The sequence below is a fragment of the Lepidochelys olivacea genome (genome assembly GCF_965140295.1).
Source record: "Lepidochelys olivacea isolate rLepOli2 genome assembly, chromosome: 24".
NCBI classification, from domain to species: Eukaryota; Metazoa; Chordata; order Testudines; family Cheloniidae; genus Lepidochelys; species Lepidochelys olivacea.
The window spans coordinates 4373882-4396028 of record NC_140434.1 but is presented as its reverse complement, the minus strand read 5'-3'; the positions used below and the strand labels follow the sequence as shown (position 1 = coordinate 4396028).

At 52.8% G+C, this 22147-nt stretch overlaps 1 protein-coding gene across 2 annotated transcripts in view; it reads right to left on the bottom strand.

Moving 5' to 3' along the window:
* The window catches only part of BCAN (brevican), a 50724-nt gene that overhangs the window by 22975 nt on the left and 5602 nt on the right, over positions 1–22147 (bottom strand). Inside the window, exons 1-6 of one of the 2 annotated variants that reach the window (XM_084613921.1) lie at positions 12828–12847; positions 12376–12462; positions 8427–8819; positions 5967–6141; positions 4832–4959; positions 2065–2358 (exon numbers count right to left, since the gene is read on the bottom strand). In XM_084613921.1, coding sequence (XP_084470047.1) covers positions 2065–2358; positions 4832–4959; positions 5967–6141; positions 8427–8819; positions 12376–12462; positions 12828–12831 — 1081 coding nt within the window. In that variant the 5' untranslated portion in view covers positions 12832–12847. Of the gene's footprint in view, positions 1–2064; positions 2359–4831; positions 4960–5966; positions 6142–8426; positions 8820–12375; positions 12463–12827; positions 12848–22147 lie in introns of those variants that run through there. The other variant, XM_084613922.1, reaches the window with a different exon arrangement.

The following is a 22147-nucleotide window of genomic DNA, read 5'->3' as shown; positions in this document are numbered from 1 at the left end:
GAGAGCTCCTTGCCCAATGGGACATGGACTCAGACAGGAGCTGGTCAACACGTTTTCTTCAAAGTGTTTTTCCAACTAAAAATGGGCTTTTTAGTCACCAAAAAAAAAGAGAGCGAGAGAGAGAGAAAAATTCTCATGGGAACTTAAGTTTTTCACTAAACATTTTGAGTTTTCTTGAAAAAAGATTAAAATTTTTTTGTTAATGAGAACCCCCCCCAAAAAAGCTTTGGAAGAAAAATATTAACGGAAATGACATTATTAATTTTGGTCAAAATTTGTCACCGGAATGAAAAAAATCTTTCCAGATCCGGACTGAGACCTTCTGAGTTATCACACAGTTGGCTCAGAGGCATCAGCGTGTTACAAGGAGCTTTGGCCATCACTGATCAATCATTGAACCAGCAGCCAAGAGGGGAAAGTGTCCATACTATCCCATTCCCAATCCCCTGAGAAATCCATTCCCAATCCTGCCTGTTTTGTCTCAGAATATTGTCACTCCGGCCCCATGGCTACAAGGAAAGACCCTGCGGCATTTTGCAGTGTTGTTATATTTAATAATATTTAATAAAATGAAAACAGGCCAGATCTTTATCTGGGGATGATAGTGTAGCTTCAATGAGGCCAACAGAACTATGCCAAATGATGCCAGCTGGGGGTCTGGCCCACTGACTTCAATAGAGTGATACCCATTGACACCAGTTGTGATTCCAAAGGAGTGACACTGATTTATACCAACCGGGGTTCTGGCTCTGATATATGTCAGGCAACTAATTTCTGTCTAAACCAGAAAAAGTCTTTCTTTTTTTCTCTCTCTCTCAGCTTCTACTTCTCGCCTCTTAAGCCGAGCTGTTCTGCCCTGCTCTAGCTTCACACACACACGGGCCAGGAGCGTCCTTGTGACAAGGGACAAGCTGTGAAGCAGAGACATTCAGTTCACAGCATTTTTTTCTCTGGCGGGATCCTGTCATTCAGTCTGAATCCGCATCTCCTGCAGAAAACCCATCGGGCTGAGTGGCTCCACGAACCCAGCTCACGTGGTACCAGGTGGGTTCGGATGATATCAAAAGCCAGGGTTAGTATCACTGTCCCTAAGGGATTCCTGCCAGAATCCAGAAGCATGCCCAGTCCCCAAGACCTAGGCACCATGCCTAATAACCAACATAAAATAGCCAGCAAGATATATTTTGGGCAACCCCCTTGGCTAAGTCTCAGCGGTCACACAACGCCTTGTTGTGTCCCATGCTGTCATGTAAGGGAAAGTCACGCTGCCCTTCTTACGCAGCACAGTGAAGGACACGTAATAGGAACAGGAGACCAACTGCAGTTCTGTGGCTCTGGACCCTAGGAAGTCAGGGTCTGATTCCCAACTCTGCCACAGACTTGCTTTAAAAAAAAAATCTCTGTGCCTCAGTTTCCTTCCTGTAAAGTGAGGGCAATAGGGGTACGGCACTTCGATACCTTCAGTGCAGGTGCCTCGCGCGGATCACCAGGCTGCTGCTGTCTCTGATGAGGGCAGAACAGGAAACACCCAAAACAGATGGGTATTTGAGAAAACTGAGGCCTATTTGGGGAAACGCCCACCGTGCACTCCTCTTTCAAGGGTGAAATCCAGGCTCCGTTGACTGGAACCAGGATTATGCCCCAAGGGCTTGCTCTCTGGCTACAAGCCCAGGTAAGTAACTGTAAGGTCCATCAACAGCTATTAGCCAAGACAGTCAGGGATGTAACCCCATGCGCCGGGTGTCCCTAAACCTCGGCCAGAAGCTGGAATTGGACGGTGGATCACTCGCTAATTTGCCCTGTTCTGCTCATTCCCTCTGAAGCAGCTGGCGCCAGAAGACAGGGTTCTGGGCTAAACGGACCATGGGTCTGATCCAGTCTGGCCGTTCTTATGTAAAGTCGTAATCTGCAGAAGTGCTCGGCGCCCAAAACTTCAGCTGCAGGCAGAGGCAGCTGTGGGAGTTCAACACCTCTGTAAAATCAGGCCCTCGGCAGCTAAGGACTGAAAGACTGATAGCAGCCTGCAGACCAATCTCTCTGCGACCCCGGAGACGGGTCCCTTACCTCGAAAGCAGTACACATCGTATCTGCTCTGGGCATTGGGGAATCCAGTCTGGTTCCGGAACTGGAAGACGGTTTTGACTCCCGGCTGGCTCCCTCCGCACCGTTCCCGCGGGGTGACAATGGGGTAGCGGACGCTGCCGTCAGCCAGCCAGCCCGAGCTGCAGTGGTCCAGCCCTTCGTTCCAGGCCGCATACAGCTGGCCCGGCGTCGCTATCTCCGCTCCCAGATCCTGACAGTGAGCCTTGGCCTCCTCCAGGGTGAATTTGTCTGGGGCGGTCCCCAAAACGAGTTCTCCTGCAATCACAGATGAAGGGGGGAGGAATCAGAGCCCAGAGGGTCTCGGCCAGTCCAGGAAAGAGGGCTCTTTCAGCCTTCCCGACCCTTTCCTATGGCTGCATGACCCACCCCACCCTTCTAATTACAATATCGAACAAACTCCCAGTGGATCCATTAGCTGCTGTCTATCTCCAAGCACTATCTAAGACAGGGGTGGGCAAACTACGGCCCACGGGCCATATCCGGCCCATGAGCCATTTTAAGCTGTCCCGCGAGCTGCACCACACAGCTCGGCCCCGATCCTGCCGGAGTACTGGGTTGGGGCCGCTCCTATGCGCTCCAATGGGAGCTGCACGGACGGTGCCTGTGGATGGGGCAGCATGGAGACCCGCCTGGCCGTGCCTCTGCAGAGGAGCCGGAAAAGGGACATGCCACTGCTTCCAGGAGCCGCTTGAGGTAAGCGCCGCTCGGAGCCTGCACCTCTGAGCCTCTCCCCATGGCCCACCCCATTCCCCAACCCTGATCCTCCTCCTGCTCTCCAAACCCCTTGATCCCAGCCCAGAGCACCCTCCTGCACCCCAAACCTCTCATCCCCAGCCCCACCTTAGAGCCCGCAACGCCAGCTGGAACCTGCACCCCTTCCCGCACCCCTGCCCCAGCCCTGATCCCCCTTCTGGCCTCCAAACCCCTCGATCCCAGCCCAGAGCACCCTCCTGCACCCCAAACTCCTCATCCCCAGCCCCACCTGAGAGCCCGCACCCCAACCCCAATTCTGTGAGTATTCATGGCCCACCATACAATTTCTATTCCCCGATGTGGCCCTCGGGCCAAAAAGTTTGCCCACCCGATCGAAGAGGTAGGTCAGTCACCTCGTTATGCAGAAGGGGAAACTGAGGCACAGCAACCAGCCGCAACCCCACAGCTCAGTGCCGGAGGCTGAACTAGACTGCCGCTCACCGGGTTCCCAGGTAAGTACACTGGCCCCTGCGTTATGCTATGGCTGAAGGGCTAGCACTTAGGAATAGCCGTGGGAAGAGCAAGACTGCACACTCCCACACTTTCCGCTCACATGGCAGCGAATGTCAATAGCCCATATCACATAAGTCAGCTCATCCGTGTAGTGACCCATCAGGGCAGGACATGTGACGCTTCGCCACCTCTGTGTCATACCTGTGCGGATCAGCTCACCACCAGGATCGTAATGACCCGCCAGAGCAGCCTGGGCGACAGTGCTCTAGGGTCTGACACATGCCAGTCCCCCAGCATAGGACATGTGATAATCCTTCAGGGCAGTGCCGTGATATGTGCAGTGGTTAGGGCATCACCAGTGATCTAATGACACACCAGGGCTAGATATGTGACAGTCCAGCAGGTCAGCACCATGCATGTAATAGTCAGGCAGAGCCATACATGTAATGACACACGAGGGCAGGACATGCAATGATGTCCTAGGAAAGGACATGTGACAATCCACCAGGACAGAACATGCAACCATCCACCAGCCAAGGATATGCAATGACACAGGAGGATATGCACTCAGACTCATATACCCAGGATTTAAGGTTTGTTTCCAGGATATATGTATGTATCTCCCAGCCTCTGGGATGTGTACCAATAATCCAAGCCATTTTCTGGTCTCTAGACATTCACCAACCAAAACTATCTTCCAGAATCCTGACACGCACACCGAATCCAAGCTATGGCGTGAGATGCTTAGCCCTATAACAGAATCTGAGATATTCCACCTGAAGACTAGAATATGCTTTCATAAGGTCAGATAATATGCTCGTAACCTAGGATCATCTATGAGTTTAGGAGGTAAGTGTGGAACAAAGGGCATGGACTTTGTGTTCACAGTCCACCCAAGATCCCAGAATACAAGGCAAAATCCCCAGCATACATTGTACATTCAGGCCTTGGGGCATGGGCCCAGATTTAGGACAGTTTCCCCATTAACTCTAGGCATCTCCCAGACCTTAATCAAGAGATGGACCAGAAAATGGGACACGTGCCCAAAACTTGGGACACTGTATGTGTCTAGACCCTGAACATGTCCCATAACTCCTGGAAACCAGGTTATATAGAGAAAACTCTAGAGTACGTCTGCTTTTGTGCTTTGGTCCCATGTGCTAGATTCTCAACTTGCATCTAGGATGTTTTCCAGTAGCCAGGACTGAGGGCTCAGTTTTGCAATGCGCTTAGCGCCTTCCACACCTGTTGAAGTCAATGGGAGCAAAGGGTGCTCAGCACCTCAGTAGATCAGGTGCATACTGCAGGACATAGAACTTATGTCTGACATGCTTCTTCAAAGCTACTGCAAGGCTTCAGGGCCAAAGCCAAGCCATGTGTGTAGTTTGTTCCTCTGTTGACCTTTACAGGGTTTATTGGACCCTGAACTGGCAGCTGTCAAAGACAGGAAACTGGACTGGATTGATCCAGCATGGGCCATTAAGGCAGATAAGGACGCAATGCACTTTGGTGTCATAATTACCGTGCAGATCTTCAACGTAACAGTATACATCGTACATGTCTTCTGGGTCCACTACTCCATAGTTACGGACCCCTGGCAACCCATCCATGTCTCCATAACAGGCCTCACGAGGGGTGTGGATTGGGTACCTGGAATGAGAAAACAAGAGTACTGATTTTCCACAGAGAGAAAAGGACTGCTGGAGCCAGCCGGTCAGATGCTGTGCTAAACCCTTGGGTGGCTCCCAGCAGAGGGCTTAGGTGACCCTGGCAAAGTAGCCCCACCCCAAGTGGCCACTGATTTTTGGATGCCACTGTTTTCTGGAACACCCCCTTCGTGACCACCCTGGCGGCTTGATTTCCAAAAGCACCTGCAGCTCCACCTGACTTTGAGGGGAGCCAGCACTTTCTAAAAATCCAAGGTGAGGCAACCAAGACCCCGGCATTCAAAGCCAGTGGCCACATTTGGAAATGTTAGCCCATTTAGGGCCCGTTGATTAGGTGACCAGCAACTCTGCTCTGAAGTTCACTGAAATCAATGGGAGCCTTTCCTTTGACAACCATGGGGTTTCAATCAGGCTCCTAGAGCAGTGGTTTTCAACCTTTCCCTTTCCAGGAATCTCCTCCAAGCCAACCACCTGTCCCATTTAGCTACATGGGAAGGACAAGGTGGTGATGACCTCCTGATGCTTGCTTGCAATCTCTAGGTTAAAGAGATTGAAAACTGTGCCCAAGAGCTCCTCCAAACTCCAGACAGCTTTGGAATCATTGCAGGTGGAAAATTTCAGCCTGCTCTAATCAGTGTTTAATTTGGAGAAAAGTTCACCAAAGCCATGTACATTGTCTTAGACTGCAAGCTCTTTGGCACGCGGGCCATCTTTTCCTTAGGGGTGTGTACAGTGCCTAGCACAATGGGGTCCCAGTCCAGTACTGGGGTCTCAAGGCACTGTTGTAACACATATCATCATCATCATCATCATCACTGTACAGTGGCATAGGAAGAATTCCATTTTGGTACTGGGGAAGTGGATTGCCCCGTATTGGAACTTATCATTATTCATCTCCTTAATATCCAGTGGCGGTGAGTTCCACAGGTGAACAATGTGTCATGTGAGTTCCGCATCCACCTGAATCTATCCTCTGCGTGAGTTGCCCACCTGACCGTCTGGTCTGCGATCCAGCCCGCGTCGCATTGCTCGTAGCCACTGAAATAGGCAGCGTACAGCTGTTCGGGGGTGGCGATCTGTGCCCCTATCCTGGCGCAGGCCTCCCGAGCCTTGGCAAAGGTGAAGGCGTAGCGCGTGGAGCCCTCCCGATAAAGGAACACCACCCCTAGAGGACAGAGTGTGAAACAGCATCTAAATGTCCTTGCAAACACAGGTCTGGTGGGCCATTAATCCAGGGGGATTAGGGAGGTGCAGTACTGCACTCTCACCATCAGCCAGCTACGGTGCTGTCTCAATACATAATGGGGTCACCATGGTAGGCGTTAGACTTGCTGGGGCCCAGGGCCGAAGCTCGAGCTCCACCACCCAGGGCCGAAGCTCGAGCTCCACCACCCAGGGCCAAAGCCTGAGACCCGGCACCCGGAGCTGAAGCCTGAGCCCAAGGGCATCAGCCCTGGTTGACCGGGCTCAGACTTTTGGTTTTGGCCACCCTGCCCGGGTCAGTGGAGCTCGGGTGGGGTCAGGCTTCGGTCCCCCCTCCTGGGCTCGTGTAGTAACTTTTGTTGCCAGAAGGGGGGTTGCAGTGCAATGAAGTTTGAGAACCCCTGGCCTAGGCCTTGTACGCCCTGAGTGCATTCCCTTGCTGCGTACATCAGTAGCCTGTTATGACGGATCATAGGATCCTATGCAAAATCTTAAGGCCAGAAAGGACCATTTTGATCATCTAGTCTGGTCTTCTGCATAGCACAGGCCTGAGAACTTCATCCTGTGATGCAGACACCACGCGGGGAACTTCTTGTTGAACTAGAGTGCAGCTTTTATCCAGTCTTGATTTAAAGATTTGAAGTGACGGACAGCCCCCCTCCCCGGAGGTCAGTTGTTCCGAAGGCTGATTGCCCCTCGCTGTTAAATATTTGCACCTTATTTCTACCCTGACTCTCTTCATTTTCCAGCCGTTGGGTGCTGACTGTTCTGAAAACATGATCATCCACTCAATGTAGGATGGGGGTGAGAGCAAAGAATCAGGAGAGGGGGGTTCTAAGTCCGGTTCTGCCCCCCAACTTCCTTTGTGGCCTCGGCCACGTAATTTCCCGTCTTTACGTGCCTCAGTTTCCCTGTCTGTCAAATGGAGATGAAAATACCCATCTTTAGGAAGTCCGAGATATCTACATGCAGCCTGCTGTATAAGTGCTAACTATTTTTCATAGTTTTGCCCTTTTGTGCAATGATCTTGATGTAAACTAGCACTCACAGTTTCCCTCTGAGCTGGACAAGAATCATTAGTGTCCCCTCCCCCCCCTTACAGATAGGGAAACTGAGGCACAAAGAAGGGACGTGATTTGCCCCGAGTGACACAGCAAGTTAGTAACAGAACACAAGAGTCCTGACTCCTGCTTCTAAGCTTTAACTGCAAGACCATGATTTCCCTCCACTAAAGAGCCACTGCAAAATTGCAGAGGAAATCATCCATAAACCAGGCTGCCCATCGCTCCAGTGTAAATTGCATGTCTGGCAATGTCAAGCGAGGAATCAGAGCAGCCGGAAACATTTCTAAAATGAATGGGCGAACTTGGGCTTCCTGCCGGTTTTTGCAGAAAGGCAGAAACCAATGAGAAGGGATAGGCAGGCAGGAGAGGAGAGGGTGCATTGCCAGCTGGACTTTGCAGGGGGCTTTTGCCATAAGCAATACAACCTGTCTCCGGGAGGGGAGGGGGAAGAAACGGGGAATCTTATGAGATTAACACTTGAATATTAGAAGTGTGCAAAGTTAATTGAAACCAGGAGAAATAGCCTACAGAGTGCATTAAGGAAATTGTTTGGTTTTGCCAGGGAAATCCATCAAAGTGAAATAAATAACAGCATATCAGAAACTTCTCTGCAGTCCTGGCAATAAATAAAAGTATTCATCTAATGACACACCACGGTATGACCAGTGTGAGACGTCAGCAATTATTGAACCCTGGACACAGCACAGACAGCTAGCGCTCGAACAAAAAGAGCAACTCCAAGAAGTGATAGCTGTGGTAGGCTGTTATCCTTTAGTAGTTCAGCCACTAGAGGACGACAGAGTACACGCTGTGTTAGTGGGGGGGTTATGTTCACACATCTCGACGCAAGGGGAAGTGGGGTTAACCCCTCCACGTAGAGTCAAGAGCTGCAGAAAGCTAAGTCAAGCAGGGAATAACAAGATGGAGTAATACGATAATAATACAATATAACAACGCTACTATAGCATTAGCGAACAGAGACGGGCCTTTTAGCTCATGCGCTAGAGGCTTGTGTGCTTACCACCAGATGTCCCCAGTTCAATCCCCGCCACTGACCGTTCACGCAGTGGGCCTGATTTATACAGGCAGTCAGGCAATTACAATCCCTCCGGGGCTTGTGCCAGACCTTCATCCCGTCCCAGCCCCATCCCCGCGACAGATGTCAGGGTTAGGGTGCTGTTACCTTTGACCTTCACCTCCAGCAGGTCATGCCCGTCCTCGATGCCGTGCTGTAAATTACAGCGGTAGATCCCGGAGTCATTGGACCGGAGCTCGCTCATCACCAAAGTGGCGTCAGTGGGCGTGGCCGGGTAGAAGGGCAAGGAGACACGGTAGCGGTAGCCTTCGCTCACCTTCACCTTCTGCCCCCGGGCCACCAGGATCTCAGCCTCCTTCCCCTCAGAGATGAAGGTCCATTTGACCCGGGGCGCCCCCAACACCGCCCGGCGCCCCGCTGTACTAGAGGTGGCCAGGGGACGCAGGTAGGTGACGTGGCAGGGAATGGTGAGGGTGCCTGCCAGCACTGCCCGGACTGGCGGGTGTTTGGCAATGGAGACCCTCAGAGCCTTGAGGTCGTCTGCCAGGGAGAGGGAGGAAACAAAAGGTCAGCAGTCATCCAGGAGAACCCAGTTAGTTTTGTGCAGTATAGGGTCCATGACACACAACTGAGCAGTAACGATTCCATCCAGCAAAGATCACTGGTAACATGCACGCACGTGGACACATACACACTTACACCACACAGTGCTTGGCATTTTCAGTCTGTTTGTCCATAAATTGCTGCTTTTCTGTCTCTTCTCAGTAATTTTAACTGCCTGTGATCCCCTCTCCGGACCTGGATTTCAGTGTGACGTCTGTCTGCTTGGACCTTGCGCCGTTTAACGTCACTCTGACAAGAGGGCTGAGCCCAGAGCCCTGATCAGAGCACTGTGAGTGTGTGCAGGGTGTTGGGTGAGCTCCCAGGTAGGGTTAAAATAGCAGTGAAACCATGGACAATCGGGTGAGCAGCTCCAAGTTCAACCCCAGGTTCCCTTATATTATTATTTGTATTACCTTAGCACCTCGTCATTGACCAGGCTGCCAAGTGCTTGGTGCTGTACAAACCCAGGCTTTAACTTGAGCTGCTACCCACGTTGGGAGCTGAGGAGTTCTGTCTCCACTGTTGTTTTAACCCGAGTTAACTAACCCACCTTAAGACCCCGCCTGGTGCTGCCGTGCAGGGGTATCCGTAGAGACCTAACTAAAACATGCCCAGGGACAGCTAAGGAAACCTCCCTCTGGGGCAAATTCACCCGGGGTGTGACCCCACAGACTTCATGCGTGGGTTTGGCACCTCTCCCCGCAGGACCCCTGCTTTATTCAGTGACGGGGCTCGCTCGGCGAACTGCTATTCCATGCATTACTTTCTGCTTGCTGTTCACTGCCTGGCCCCAGGCCTTAATTTAGTGAATGTTGCTTAATTTAGTGAATGAAGCCCTGCTCTGAAGCCAGAAGGGCTAACTTCCTTGCTCACGCTGTGGCAGCGGGGAAGGGGTTAACAGATGGGTGCTTTACCTCTCCAGCTGGTACTCACTGGCCCATTAACCACAGCTGCGGGCGGGGGAGGCTGGGTGCCGGAGATGCGAGAGTTGCTCTGAGAAAGAGAATGCAGCCCTGGGAGAGAGACGCCTGCAAACTGGCCAAGGTAGGACAGGGCCCAGGTGTGGGATTGTAAGAAATGACAGACCCTCGCTGCTTACACAAGGGCTGTGGGCTGGCCCCCTGAGGCAGGGGGTTCCCTTATCACCCTCCCCCACACATATACCCCCTTGGAGGATGGGACGTGCAAAGCTTTGGCACTAAAGGGGTGCATCCAGACTGAAGACCCGGTATAAGACATTGGTTCAGGTTTTTACCTGGACTCTCCTGTTGACCTGGATGGGGGTTTGGCCGGCTGGGGGACTGGGTGGCAAGGTGGAACAGACCCCACCCTCTCCAAGTGACTGAGCTGTGGCTGACGGGAGGTGATGGAGACAGAGGAGCCCCGAGGAGGCCTGCCAAGCCCAGAACGAACCTGTGACATTTCTTGGGGTCTTTTCCCTGGTGCGCCTCACTGTGGTATCGGGGCACGTGGCAGCTGTTAATGACTTTATTTTCACAACACCCCCATGTGGGGGCAGGGTGCGATTATCCCCATTTGACAGAGGGGGAACTGCGGCACACAGAGATGAAGCTCAGCCGTAGCGGCTAATTTTGGGTGCCTGATTTGAGGCAGCTGGTGGTGGTTTTCATGCGACTTAGCATCATGTAGCACTTCACAGGCTCAAAGCCTAGCTCCTACGGAGAACAGCTGTAGCTGCGAGCGTCCGGCACTTCTGCCAGTCGTGCCCTAGGGCCTCAAGTCAGGCACCCAGAAAATGAGGAATGCCAATTGCCCCCCCACTCCCCAGCTTTGCATCAACAGGGGTCCTACAGACCCCTCTGATATGTCCCTAGAGCACCCTCTATCTTGTGTGCTGATTGAGGAGGGGCCCTGGGGTGGGGGTGGGCGGGGGGGAGTATACGATCATGTAATTAAAGATTGTCTCACAATGAAGATGATCATGGGGGACATTTTGCTAGCATTTCCTAACTCTTGCGGGCTTGACTTTGCAAGCTTAGCATGGGCCCAGCAGGGAGGTCATGGAGAGCACAAGGTTGCCTACTCTCAGGTCAGGGGCCTGCCCCACTGCGGCAGCCCAGCTCTGTCATGGCAGGAAAATTCCTGCTTGGCCCCAAGCTCTCGCTCGGAGCCGGCAGAATCTTCAGGGAATTTAGCTCAAATCTAAGATCACCTACTAACGAGCGTACTGCTGGAAAGGAGCTGGGGATTCTCACAGATAGCTGTCTGAATGAGCGGACACCGGGCCGCAGTCACAGAAAAGGCTAATATCATTTTGGGGGTGTACAAACAGGTGTCGTCCGTAAGGCAGAGGTCCGTGAGACCTCAGCGGGCATACTGTGCAAAGTTTTAGTGATCAAAGGTTTAGAAAACCTGACCTAGGAGGAAAGACTAAAAAAAGCCCTGGGCTTGAGAAAAGCATGCCTGGGAAGGGGGGTGGATAAGTCTTCAAATAAATGAAGGGCTGTTATAAAGAGTACAGGGATCGATTGTTCTCTGTGTCCAGGGATGGCAGGGCAAGAAGCAAGGGGCTTAATCTGTAGCAAGGGAGATTTGGGTGAGACATCAGGAAGAACTTTCTAACTCTAGGGCAGGTAAGCTCTGGAGCAGGCTTGTGGAATCTCCCTCATTGGAGGTTTTTAACAACAGGTTGGACAAACCCCTGTCAGAGCTGGTTTAGGTTTATTCGGTCCTGCCTCAGCGCAGGGGACTGGGCTTGGTGACCTCTCAAGGTCCCTTCCAGCCCATCTTTTCTAAGTCTCTATGTGGCATGTGCAAACTTCCCCTCCTCTCCCACCGAAGACTTGGTCAAATTTGAGTGGATTTTCACAGGGACCGCAAAAGGCAGCTCCCGGATCCAGAGGCCACCCCCCTGTCAAATTTCAAGTCCCTGCTCCAAAGCTGGGGAGTGTGGGGGGGGCAAGGGCATTAAAGCTTGTCAAAGAAAGGTCACCTGACTTCTGTAACATGGGCCAATGAACGTCTCTATTCCTGGCCTCACTTTCAGAACTGGTTGCTCTATTTCAGCAAAAATCCCCCCTCCTACCACCCCATAAAATTCAGCCTAAGTCAAACACCTGGCATGGAAAATTTTCAGCCCAGGTGGTTTAAGTTTGGCAAAGTTAAAAACAACTGAAAACAGGGTCTTAGAATGGGAAGTGTTGGGCAACCTTAATAAGAGGCCTGCCTGTAATAGCGTTACAATAATGCCTAGAGCCCCAAACCAGGATCCAGACTTCATTCTGCTGGGTGCTGCATGTACCCATAGCAGGAGATAGTCCCTGCCTTGAACCCAACTCAACAAGACAGACCCAGGAGAAGTTACTGGCCCAAGGTCAGAGGCACAGCCGGGACTAGACCCCAGGTCCCTGCAGAGGCAGCCCCGTGCCCTAATGCACTCGACCCTACTGCCTCTTGAATCAGCTTTGAACGGATTTCGGCCGCAGCCACCACAAAGCTGCCTGTTGACCGGCTCGGAGGGTGTCCGACTTACCTGTACTGTCCCCAGAGATAAATGCGTCTGTAAAAGCAAGGCGGGAAAATACCCAAAGCAGCAGCATCATGTTCATCATCGCTCCACCTGGGCGGGAGGAAATATACAAGATGAGTAAGCCCCTTCATTTTTGGTTTAAACCAATCTGTACCGAAAAATTCCCAGGTTTTGCAAAAAGTATTATGCAGTTTTTTACTGATTTTCACCCTACTTTTGTATCATTCAAATATGTAAAAAAATAACTTGTTTTATTAGGAATATACAAAACATTGCATGAGATATCTGTATTAAGTTAATACATTAGTCTGTGTGGATATGCAAAGCTCCCTGTTTATGAAGTAAAGCTCTACGTATTAGTCTAGAAGCTACACACAATAAACACAGGCACGCACACGAGCTCTGAAGCGTGTGCGTATCTGAACAAACTGATGAATCTCACGCTCACCACGTACCCATTTCAAGCTGTTAGCAGATAAGAGTTTAAAGATCTGACACGCTAAAATGGGAAGAAAACGAAAATCTGTATCAGAATACGTTTCAGAACACAGGGAAGTATTTGAAAGTTTAAAAAAAAAATGAGTGTATGCAAATGGTGCGGCCCAATTGTTAAATGTAAATATTTATAGGCTAATAGTTCTGAGTCTACAACGGTAACCTCTTGATTCAAATGAAAAGTTTTATTTGGGGATTAGAGAGAGATTGTTTTCTTAAACTCAGCAATGGCCTTGTGTTCTGGGTTCTGTGTTAATTGACGTGGTTGGCTGCAGCATTAACAGAATTCGAGCCATTAATCGGCTGAAACCCCCCCCCCCCCCGTCTTTCCAGCCAACAAAATAAACCCCAATATTTACCCAGAACAATGATTAATCGTTTTTTGCACTGATTTTCACCTGTTTTTGTTGTGGTGGTAATAAAAACGTATAAATTCCTGGGGGGGGGGGAATTTTCTCTATCTCTGCTTGTGTGAGATTGTTCTGCAGAACTGAGGCTGTTCACTTAAGTTACCTTCCTTCCATGTCTAACTAAAGAGTTTCAGAGAGGCTAAGAAATTCATTGCTCAGGGCTGTAGTTACAAACAGCCTTCTTTGCTACACAGCCCCAGTTCATTCCCAGAGCACTGGCCTTTCTGTACACTGAATGAAGCAAGGGTCCTGTAGGGAAATAAATGGGATCTAATTTGCACTAGGAACCTCTTTACCCAACTCTGGCAGAGTAGAGGGGCCTTAAGAGGACATCAATTAGAGTTCAAAGGTCCGTAGGGTAAATGAGAATCTGGGTCTGTAGGCATGATCCAAATCTGAAGGGAGCAATTCTCCGCTGACTTATCCCCGCATAAATCTAGCGATGCGGCCGTAAAACTGGCATCGGCGCTTGCCAAGTTCTGAAACTGTTCCAAAGCTGGTGAGCGTGGTGAGGGGGAGGGCATTTGGATCCAGGAGTTTGGTTCTGGCCCAAGCTAAAATACCACAAGGACTCCTCATTGTTTTTGCTGATACAGACTAACACGGTTACCACTCTGAAACCTACTCCAGGATGCCTTGCCTTCGCGACAACCTGAAAGCTCCTGGCTTCATGGGACACTGAAGAAAACCCTTAATATAATGAGAGCAGGGTGGCTGGATTTCAGCTGGGCGTCATTCTGGGTGGCGTTGTGGTTATGAACCCAAGCTGGGTGTTAATAACGTGTGTTTTGCAAGATCCTGTTTGCCCCAGACAGTCTGCTAGACCCACTGGGGTGGGGTTGGGGGCGGAGAGGTCATTGATTAGTTAGAGAAGCTGCAAAAGGATTTCACAGTGGTGTACAAAGATCATGGGGGGAGGCCCAAGATGGCCTTCCTTTGAAATTCTGCTCACGCTGGAGGTTCGCTGCTCACAGGCTGTGAATGCCGAGCGCTGACCAAAGAGCTTATTATATCCCTGGCCGTTTCTCAGTGCTGCTTGGCACAAAGAGACTTCCCCATCTCCCCCACTGCTCCCAATGAATTAATCTCTAAGAAGTTTTCCAAGGGCTGACGCTGACTCTGCCATGTGATTTTCCCCTCTCTGCTGACCGCCAGTGTCCGTCTCGCTGCATCTCTCTCTGCAGCCAGCAGGGAGAGGGAGTCTGGTGCAGCGGTTAGGGCGCTAGCCTGGGAGCCTTGGATTCCATTCCCTGCTGTGCCATGGACTCTTTCCGTGACCTTGGGTAGGTTACTTAGTCTCCCCGAGGAAACTGAGGCACGCTGTACAACGGGAATAACAGCACTACCCTACCTCACAGGCTGTTTGGTGGAACAAGGGCAGATGGCTGTAGTTCAATGCGGTTTTATGATTTGAATTAGGTTGGAAGGGTTCGATTTTTATAGGCAAATGCCGGTAGATGTTGATTTCATCGTATGCACACACAAACGGATGATGGCTGGAGACTGTCTTTAAGGGTTGGGTTTCCCAGACGGAGACTGGACCATACACTGTGCGGCTCTTGTTACGCAGAGTCAGTTGGATGCAGACAGAGAATAAACCAGATTTCTTGTGAGCACGGAGAGATCTCTGAACACCACGCACCCCTCCCCAGCTTTCCTGTTCCTTTCCAAACTTAGCCATGCTAGAGCCAAGTTGGGGCTTTTGTTGTTCTCTCCGGATGAATTGGAATTCAAGATCACAGCTCTGGAGAGAGAGGGAATAAAAAATACAAAGCCCATCGCTCTGAAGCCAGGGCTGGGATTCAACCCCAGCAGCCGGTAGCTCGTGGGATCAGGCCAGTCCCACCAGGGCTGGTTTGCCTTTAGCCTTTGAAACGAGAAAGCCTTTGTTGGATGATTTCTTTTTTTTCCGTTCCCAGGGCGCCATCGCAGCTTGAGTGATTTGCTCTCAAGACTGCTTCAACCCGAGAAAGCAGGTTCAAACCCCCCCACCACCCTCACGTCAGGACCACAAGAGATTTGGCCCCTTCCCCATCGCAACGCCCTGGGCCAAGTTAGTGTTGCGTCTTTTGCTTCTCGTTGGCGTCGCCCATTCTGAGTCTTGCTAGAATCAGTGTTTTCCGTAAAGCCCCAGCTCCTGGCAGAACGTGACGATGGGAGAATCTCAGCTGGGTGTTTTGTAATAAGAGTCTAGGGGTCATCTTTGCAAAGAGAACCTTGAAACGTGTGAGCCCCGAGCGCCCAACGGCCCAGAAAGCAAACAAAAGACATCCCCAAATCAGCTTCAAAATCATAAGGATTTTTTTTTTAAATGCCTAAAACCTCCTGGTTTCGGAGGCCTGGCTCCTGCTTCTTGGACATTTAGCGTTGGCCAGGCGGCTCTCCACATGGGCAGGTTATCTACGGTTGCCAGCATTGTATTTCAAAAATAAGGGACTGTTTTCCTAGCACCCCCGCCCTACCCCTCTTCCTGATATTCTGGTTAAGAATAATACTAAGCAGCACTCCTCTGCATTTACCAGGGGCATTTCTTGCTGCTTTTGGTAGCAGTCAGCAATTCCCGATCTTGTTTTACAGAGATGGGGGGGGGCAACTCTTGTAATGAGGGGCTGTCGGCAACCCTAGGCCATCCTCCCCATGGCAAATCCCAGAGCGGTGTGGCCGCCTGGCAAACCGCGTGCCACCAGGAGCACCACTAGAGGGCTCGGGAACTATTTAAAGCAGCGGCTCTCAACCCGCGGCCCAGCGGTGTGCCTAAAAAAAAAGAATTCAAAATTTGCGGCTCTGGTCTGGCAGGGGGCGGGGCTGGCTGAGGGGGAGACAGCGTCTTGCAGCCTGCACCAGCGCTCCTGCCAGCAGGGGGCGGGGGAGTGGGTCTGTGGATAGGTTTGCAGGGGGCGCTCTGGGCAGCGAGGGGGTGCAGGGAACCAGGGGTTTGCTGCAGCAGCCCCAGGTTTTAAGTGGGGCTCCGCTCCTGGCCCCCCTTCTCTGCACCTGGCTCCGCTCCTGGCCCCGCTCTGGGCGGGGGCGCTGGGCATAGGGGACTGTGGGCCGTTTTAAGGGGGGACGCTGTGGTTCTCAACCTGCGGCCCATGTAACACACTGCGAGCCGCATACGCGGCCCCCGATGAGAAACAGGTTGAGAACCACTGATGTAAAGCAACGCCACCTTCTCCCCAAGCAGTACATTTAATCTGGTTGGGGCTCAGTCCCTCTCTTCCCCTGCCTCCCAGGGCCTGTTGTGAGACTCTAGTTAGACGCAACGAATCCTGCATCGTGGCAGGGGGCTAGACCAGATCAGGGGCTCGCAGCCGTTTCCTTTCACAGGCCCCGGCCCCCACCCTACATGCTATAAAAACTCCACGGCCCCGCAGTGCCACACCTGGTTTTCTGCATATAAAAGCCAGGGACGGCATTGGGTGGGTGGGGGGAGGAAGCAGGGCAATTGTCCAGGGCCCCACGCCACAGGGGAACTGCGAAGCTACATTCCTCAGGCTTCGGCTTCAGCCCCGGGTGGCGGGGCTCATGGCCCCGGGCTTCAACCCCATGCGGTGGGACTTCGGCTTTCTGCCCTGAGCCGCAATGAGTCTAACACCGGCCATGCTTGGCGGCCTCCTGAAACCTGCTCGTGGCCCCACAGGGGGCCCTGGGCCCCTGGGTGAGAGCCACTGGCCTAGATGACCCTTGCGGTCCCTTCTAATGCTGTGAGTCTGTGATTGTAACAGTAAGCTTTTGAGGTGCTGGGACACTAGGGGAATGGGAGACCCAATACATATCCTACATGGATGCTTGTGCACCCCCCTGGCACTGGAGGACTGGATCCAGAGTTTCAGCCTTGGGGGCCCACCTCTCCCATCCCCAGGCGGTGATGGTGGGGCTCCTGGGAACCCCAGAGCCAGGAGCAGTGCTCCGGGCTGGCTGTATTAGCAGCAGGGTGGGGAAGTTTGAGGGAGCTGGCTGGAGCAGCTGCGTCCCGTTCCCAAGACACACACACGACGCTGGTCGCCGAGGCCGTGATGAAATGCCAGGTCCCCTGGCCAGAAGCAGAGAAGTCTGGCGGCTGCTTGGCCTGTCCTCAGCTTTGCCGTCTCCTCTGAGACCCTCATTTGCTCAGCCCGCCCCCCCTGCCGGCTCCCCTGTCCCAGCAGCTTGTCTCCTTGTTGGAAGGTCACCTGCTCTGATCCCCATTCAAGGCCTTCTCAACCCCCCCCCCCCCCTCATGTGATGATTCATCATCCCCCATCACAAGGTGCACTGTCAGCCAGCAGGAGGCAAAGGAGACACACAGAGAGGTGGCTTTTCGGGGACTCGGCTGCAGGATGAGTCAGCCGCAGCACATCCTGGGCCCTGGCATCTTTCCCAGAAACAAGGGAAGAGAAGAAATCCTTCCTGTAAAGTCCCGCTTTTGATGTGCATTGCCAGGCACGCCTGCTTTTGCACACATCTGCACCAGCATGCACAGGCCCCCCCCATACGCATGTGCATGTGCAAAACCATGCACACGCACACACTCCCCAGGCTCGCACACTGGCAGGCTCCCTGCACGCCCTGGCACATGGCTAATCTCCCCCGTACTTTTCCCCTCATATAAACACATGCAACTGCTTTCCTGCACACCACCAATGCTCACACGCACCCACACGCATGCAGTCCCACGTGCATACCCTTGCACCAACATGCTTTCCAAGGACAGCGGCTCAGAATGCTCTTGCAAAGGAAAAGCACCTCTCTGCTTTGCAACAGCCAGCCCGTAATTTCCACGCAGCCCACTGAGAGCTCCCATGGTATTTTCCAAGCACGTCTCCCCCCTTCTCTCTACCTTCCGCCTTAAAACTCCAACTGCCCCAGGCAAAGTGGGGGGGCTCTTTTTTTATACGAAGCCACCCCCCTGGGCTGGCAAGGGCCAACTCCCTGGCCTAGCGCCTCTCACCAGAATAGACAGTAAAGTCCCGTTTTTAAAACCAAGTCCTCTCGACAGGAACAATCAAAACGTTCCCTTCCGGCCTCATCAAGACGCTTTCGTATTTAAATTTTGTTTGGGGGGGGGGGAATTGTCGCAATCAGCCTGTTTCCCCCGGAAAGCGTCAATTTAGAAGAAAGAGCCTTTTCCAGCGGCGCCTGGTCCAGCTGGAGGATTTTCCACCCGCTCCCCTTGACGGCTGGCAGCAAGCCGCCTGGGCCGGGTAGACGGACGGTTGTTAGCAGGGCACACGCTGGGAAGAACCATGTGCACGTCGCATCACCGGCAGAGGCTCGGGGTGCGCTCAGGCCCACGCGCTCATCCCCTGGGGTGGGAGGCTCGGATCCAGCTGCAGCATAGACGTACTGACGCCGGTAGGGGAAGATGCGTTCCGTTCCTACCATGAAGGAGGGACCACAAAGGCGCCCTGTCAGCTGGGGGCTGGGTCCGTTCTCTGTGGCCCACCGAACAATAATAACACCTGGTTCTTAGCGAGTGCTTTTCAGGCACAGCCTCAACATACTTGCCAAAGGAGGTCAGTTTCATTCTCGCCATCTGACAAAGGGGGAAACTGAGGCACAGAATAGGAGCAGGAAGAGCTAGTGAGAGAACCCAGGTCTTCTGTGTCCCTGTCTTGTGCGCTAGCCACTCAGACATACTGTCTCTCCCCCAGTGCAGCGAGGACTCCTCAGTTCTTCTCTTGAAGCAGAGCTGGGTCTGCTGTCGGTGCAGTGGGAAGGGGATGGGGGTGGGGGCAGGGGGGGGCATCCCCTGCTGGAGATGCAGAAAAGGGGGCGCATTGTGATGGACGCACTCGGGAGCCGTCGTGTTGGCAAGAAAAACTTGGCAGCAGCCTAACAGTGGAAACGGGAAGAGGGGAGGGTTTCTTCTGGAGTCAGTGACTTAGGGCCTGGTGGGTTACCCCCCAGGGAAGGAGAATGGAGCAATCTGTTCCAGACTGGGCAAGGGGGTGGGGAGGTGGGAAGCGGGTGTCACAAGCCCCCACCCCACCCCCGGCCCCACACATATTTCTTCCTTCCCCTCTAATTGCATTCAGCAGATGAGAATGACGCTCCCAGGGCTAACGGCTCCGATCCGGCTGGCTCAGGGCCCACGCTTTGAAGGCCAGCAGCTGCCGCTCCGGTTGAGATAGCGGGGGATGCAGCTGAGATCCAGATCTGCAGAGACAGCAAATGGCTTGGCCATGGCAAGACGTCGTGCTCACAAAGGCACGTGGCCTTCAAGAGCCCCTTCCCCCACCCCATGTCCGTCCCCCGGTCATGCCCACGGAGTTGGGCTCCTTGCTCGAGGAACGGGCTGCTCTGCCCAGGGTCTGTGAGAACAATGGAGCAGAGCAGGGCTGATAGTTCGGGCACAATGAGCTGGAGCCAGTGGGGAGTTTGTGGAAAAGGAATAAATCGAAGGATGGTGCAGGGAGCAGCTGCTCGGCTGAGCGCACTGAGATGAGTTTTCTACTCTGAAATGGAGTCAGGCAGGTAGTGGTGGTCCAGTGGTTAGCACCCAGGCAATGTTACTACTGTAATAGCTAGGTGCTAGGCGCTGTACATATATAGAGCTGGTTCCAGGCCCAAAGAGCTTGCTGCCTACATAGACATAGGGTGGGAGGGATACTGAGGCAGATAGAAGGGAACGAACTTGCCCAGGGTCATGTACCAAGTCGGGGCAGAGCTGAGAACAGACCCAGGTCTCCTGACTTTCAGTCCCATGATCCTCCCACTAGACCATGCTACCTCCCAGTTGGAGAGCAGTGGTCTCATTGTCAGTTAGTCTGTTCAGAGAAGAAGGATGGGGCATAAAGGTGGCTTATGTCCCTGTATGCTGGAGCTCTGCAGGGCTCTGTCTGGACCCTGGTGTCAGCTAGAGCAGCCCAGAGGCTGCTGTAACTTGCACTTTACTTGCCTTGCCCCCCAGGAAGCAGAGAATAGTCATTGTGCTCTGGCCAAGTTGTCAGTCCACTCCCTCTATAGGCCACGGGGAGCAGGGCTTGTAGGCCAGCTCCCCACTGGCCATGGAGGCCCCTTGCACAAGAGGGGTTCTTAGGATGGCACTTTGTCCCCTTGCCAAAGCAACACAAAGGGGTCTTGTGTGTAACCGAGGATCAGCCCCCTGGATTCTGTCCCTGGGCTCTCTGTGATCTGGAGCACGTTGCTTAGGCTACAGTTCCACCTAATCTGTATTCAGGGACCTACACAGCTGTCTTGTGCTCATGTACAGCTCCTGGTACAAGGGAGTCCCGGTCTGAGTTGGGGGCCCCTGAGTGCTATCGTATTGCAGATCCTAATAGAGTCCAGATTTCCAGGGAATTTGTGAGATCTCCGGCCTGGAAAGGGGCCATTTGCTAGAGAGGGCAGGCTGCTGTCAGCATCCTGGGCTCGCCTTCCCCCTCACCTGGATCTCACCGTGCTGAGTCAGCGCGGCTGGGGCCTCGGGGCTGGGTGCCACGCAGACTCTCTGCCCTTCAGAGGGCTGTGCCAAGAGCCAACGAAGGTGGGGAGGTCAGAACGCAATCTGCAGGAAGGTGGCTTCTAACAGCAGTGTGGGAAGATCCCCCTCACACACATGTACACGCTGACACACACAGTCCTGTACAAACACGAGCACGGCCCCACAAATACCCTGTTCAGCTATATCCACACACCCACATATTTAAGTATGCACACACGCGTACAAATACTTACATACGCATATAAACACACGACCAAGCACATACACACACGTGTATATACCGACGGACATACAAGTGTACACATAGATACATATGGACACAGAGATACACACACACACGACGTATACAGACATATACTCAGGTGTACTGTACACAGAGGGTAAGATCCTGCTCTCTTATATCATCTTGCCTAGTGGGTACAGCAGGAGACCTGGGTTCTAATCCTGGCTCTGCCACTGGCCTACTGGGTGACCTCGAGCGAGTTATGTCATCGCCCTGTGCCTCAGTTTCCCTGTCTGTGGGGATAATGATATGATACAGACCTCCTTTGTAAAGTGCTTTGACATCTATTAATGAGAAATGCTCTAGAAGAGCAAGGGATGATGATTATTACTGTACAGGTTCCCTGCTATGCCAGGCTTCTACCGCCCCAGCCAGTGTGTTAGACCTCGTTCCAGAAATCTTTGAGCGATTTTTCTTTTCTTTTTCTTTCTGCATTGATCCTTTAGTTCAGGGGTCTCAAACATGCAGTTATTTCCTGCGGCCTGCCATAGGCGCCGACTCCACCGACAGCCAAGCTCCCCTCCCACCCCACTTCCCCCTCGCCAAAGCACCACGTCCCCGCTCCTCTGCCTACCTCCCAGCGCTTCCCACCGCCAAACAACTGTTTGGCAGCGCTTAGGACTTTCCAGGAGGGAGAGGGGAGGAGTGGGGACATGGCGTGCTCAGGGGAGGAGGCGGAGAAGAGGCGGGGCCGGGGTAGGGATTTGGGGAAGGGGTTGGAATAGGGGCAGGGAGGTGGTGGATTTGGGGAGGGGATTTTGGGGAAGGGGTTAGAATGGGGGTGGGGAAGAGGGGGGGCAGGGGCAGGGCCTCATGGAAAGGGTGGAGTGGGGGCGGGGCCGGGGGCGTGGGCTTTTGTATCTTTGTATGAAAAGGTTTCAGTAATGCAGCCCTCAGGCCGATGTACTAGTCCTTATGTGGCCCTCATGGTGATTTGAGTTTGAGATCCCTGCTTTAGTTCAAGAGCTTGGTGCATTTTGAAAAACCCACTAGCCCTGGTTTCCCTATCCAAGAGCCCCGGAGCACTACCCACTCACAGCAGAAATGGGTCTTCTTCCTGCCAGGGGGAAATGACTACTAAAACAATCTCCCAGATCAGTCCATTAATATGCACTTAGCATCTTCCAAGGACTTGCGAGGACATCCCCACAGCATCCCAGG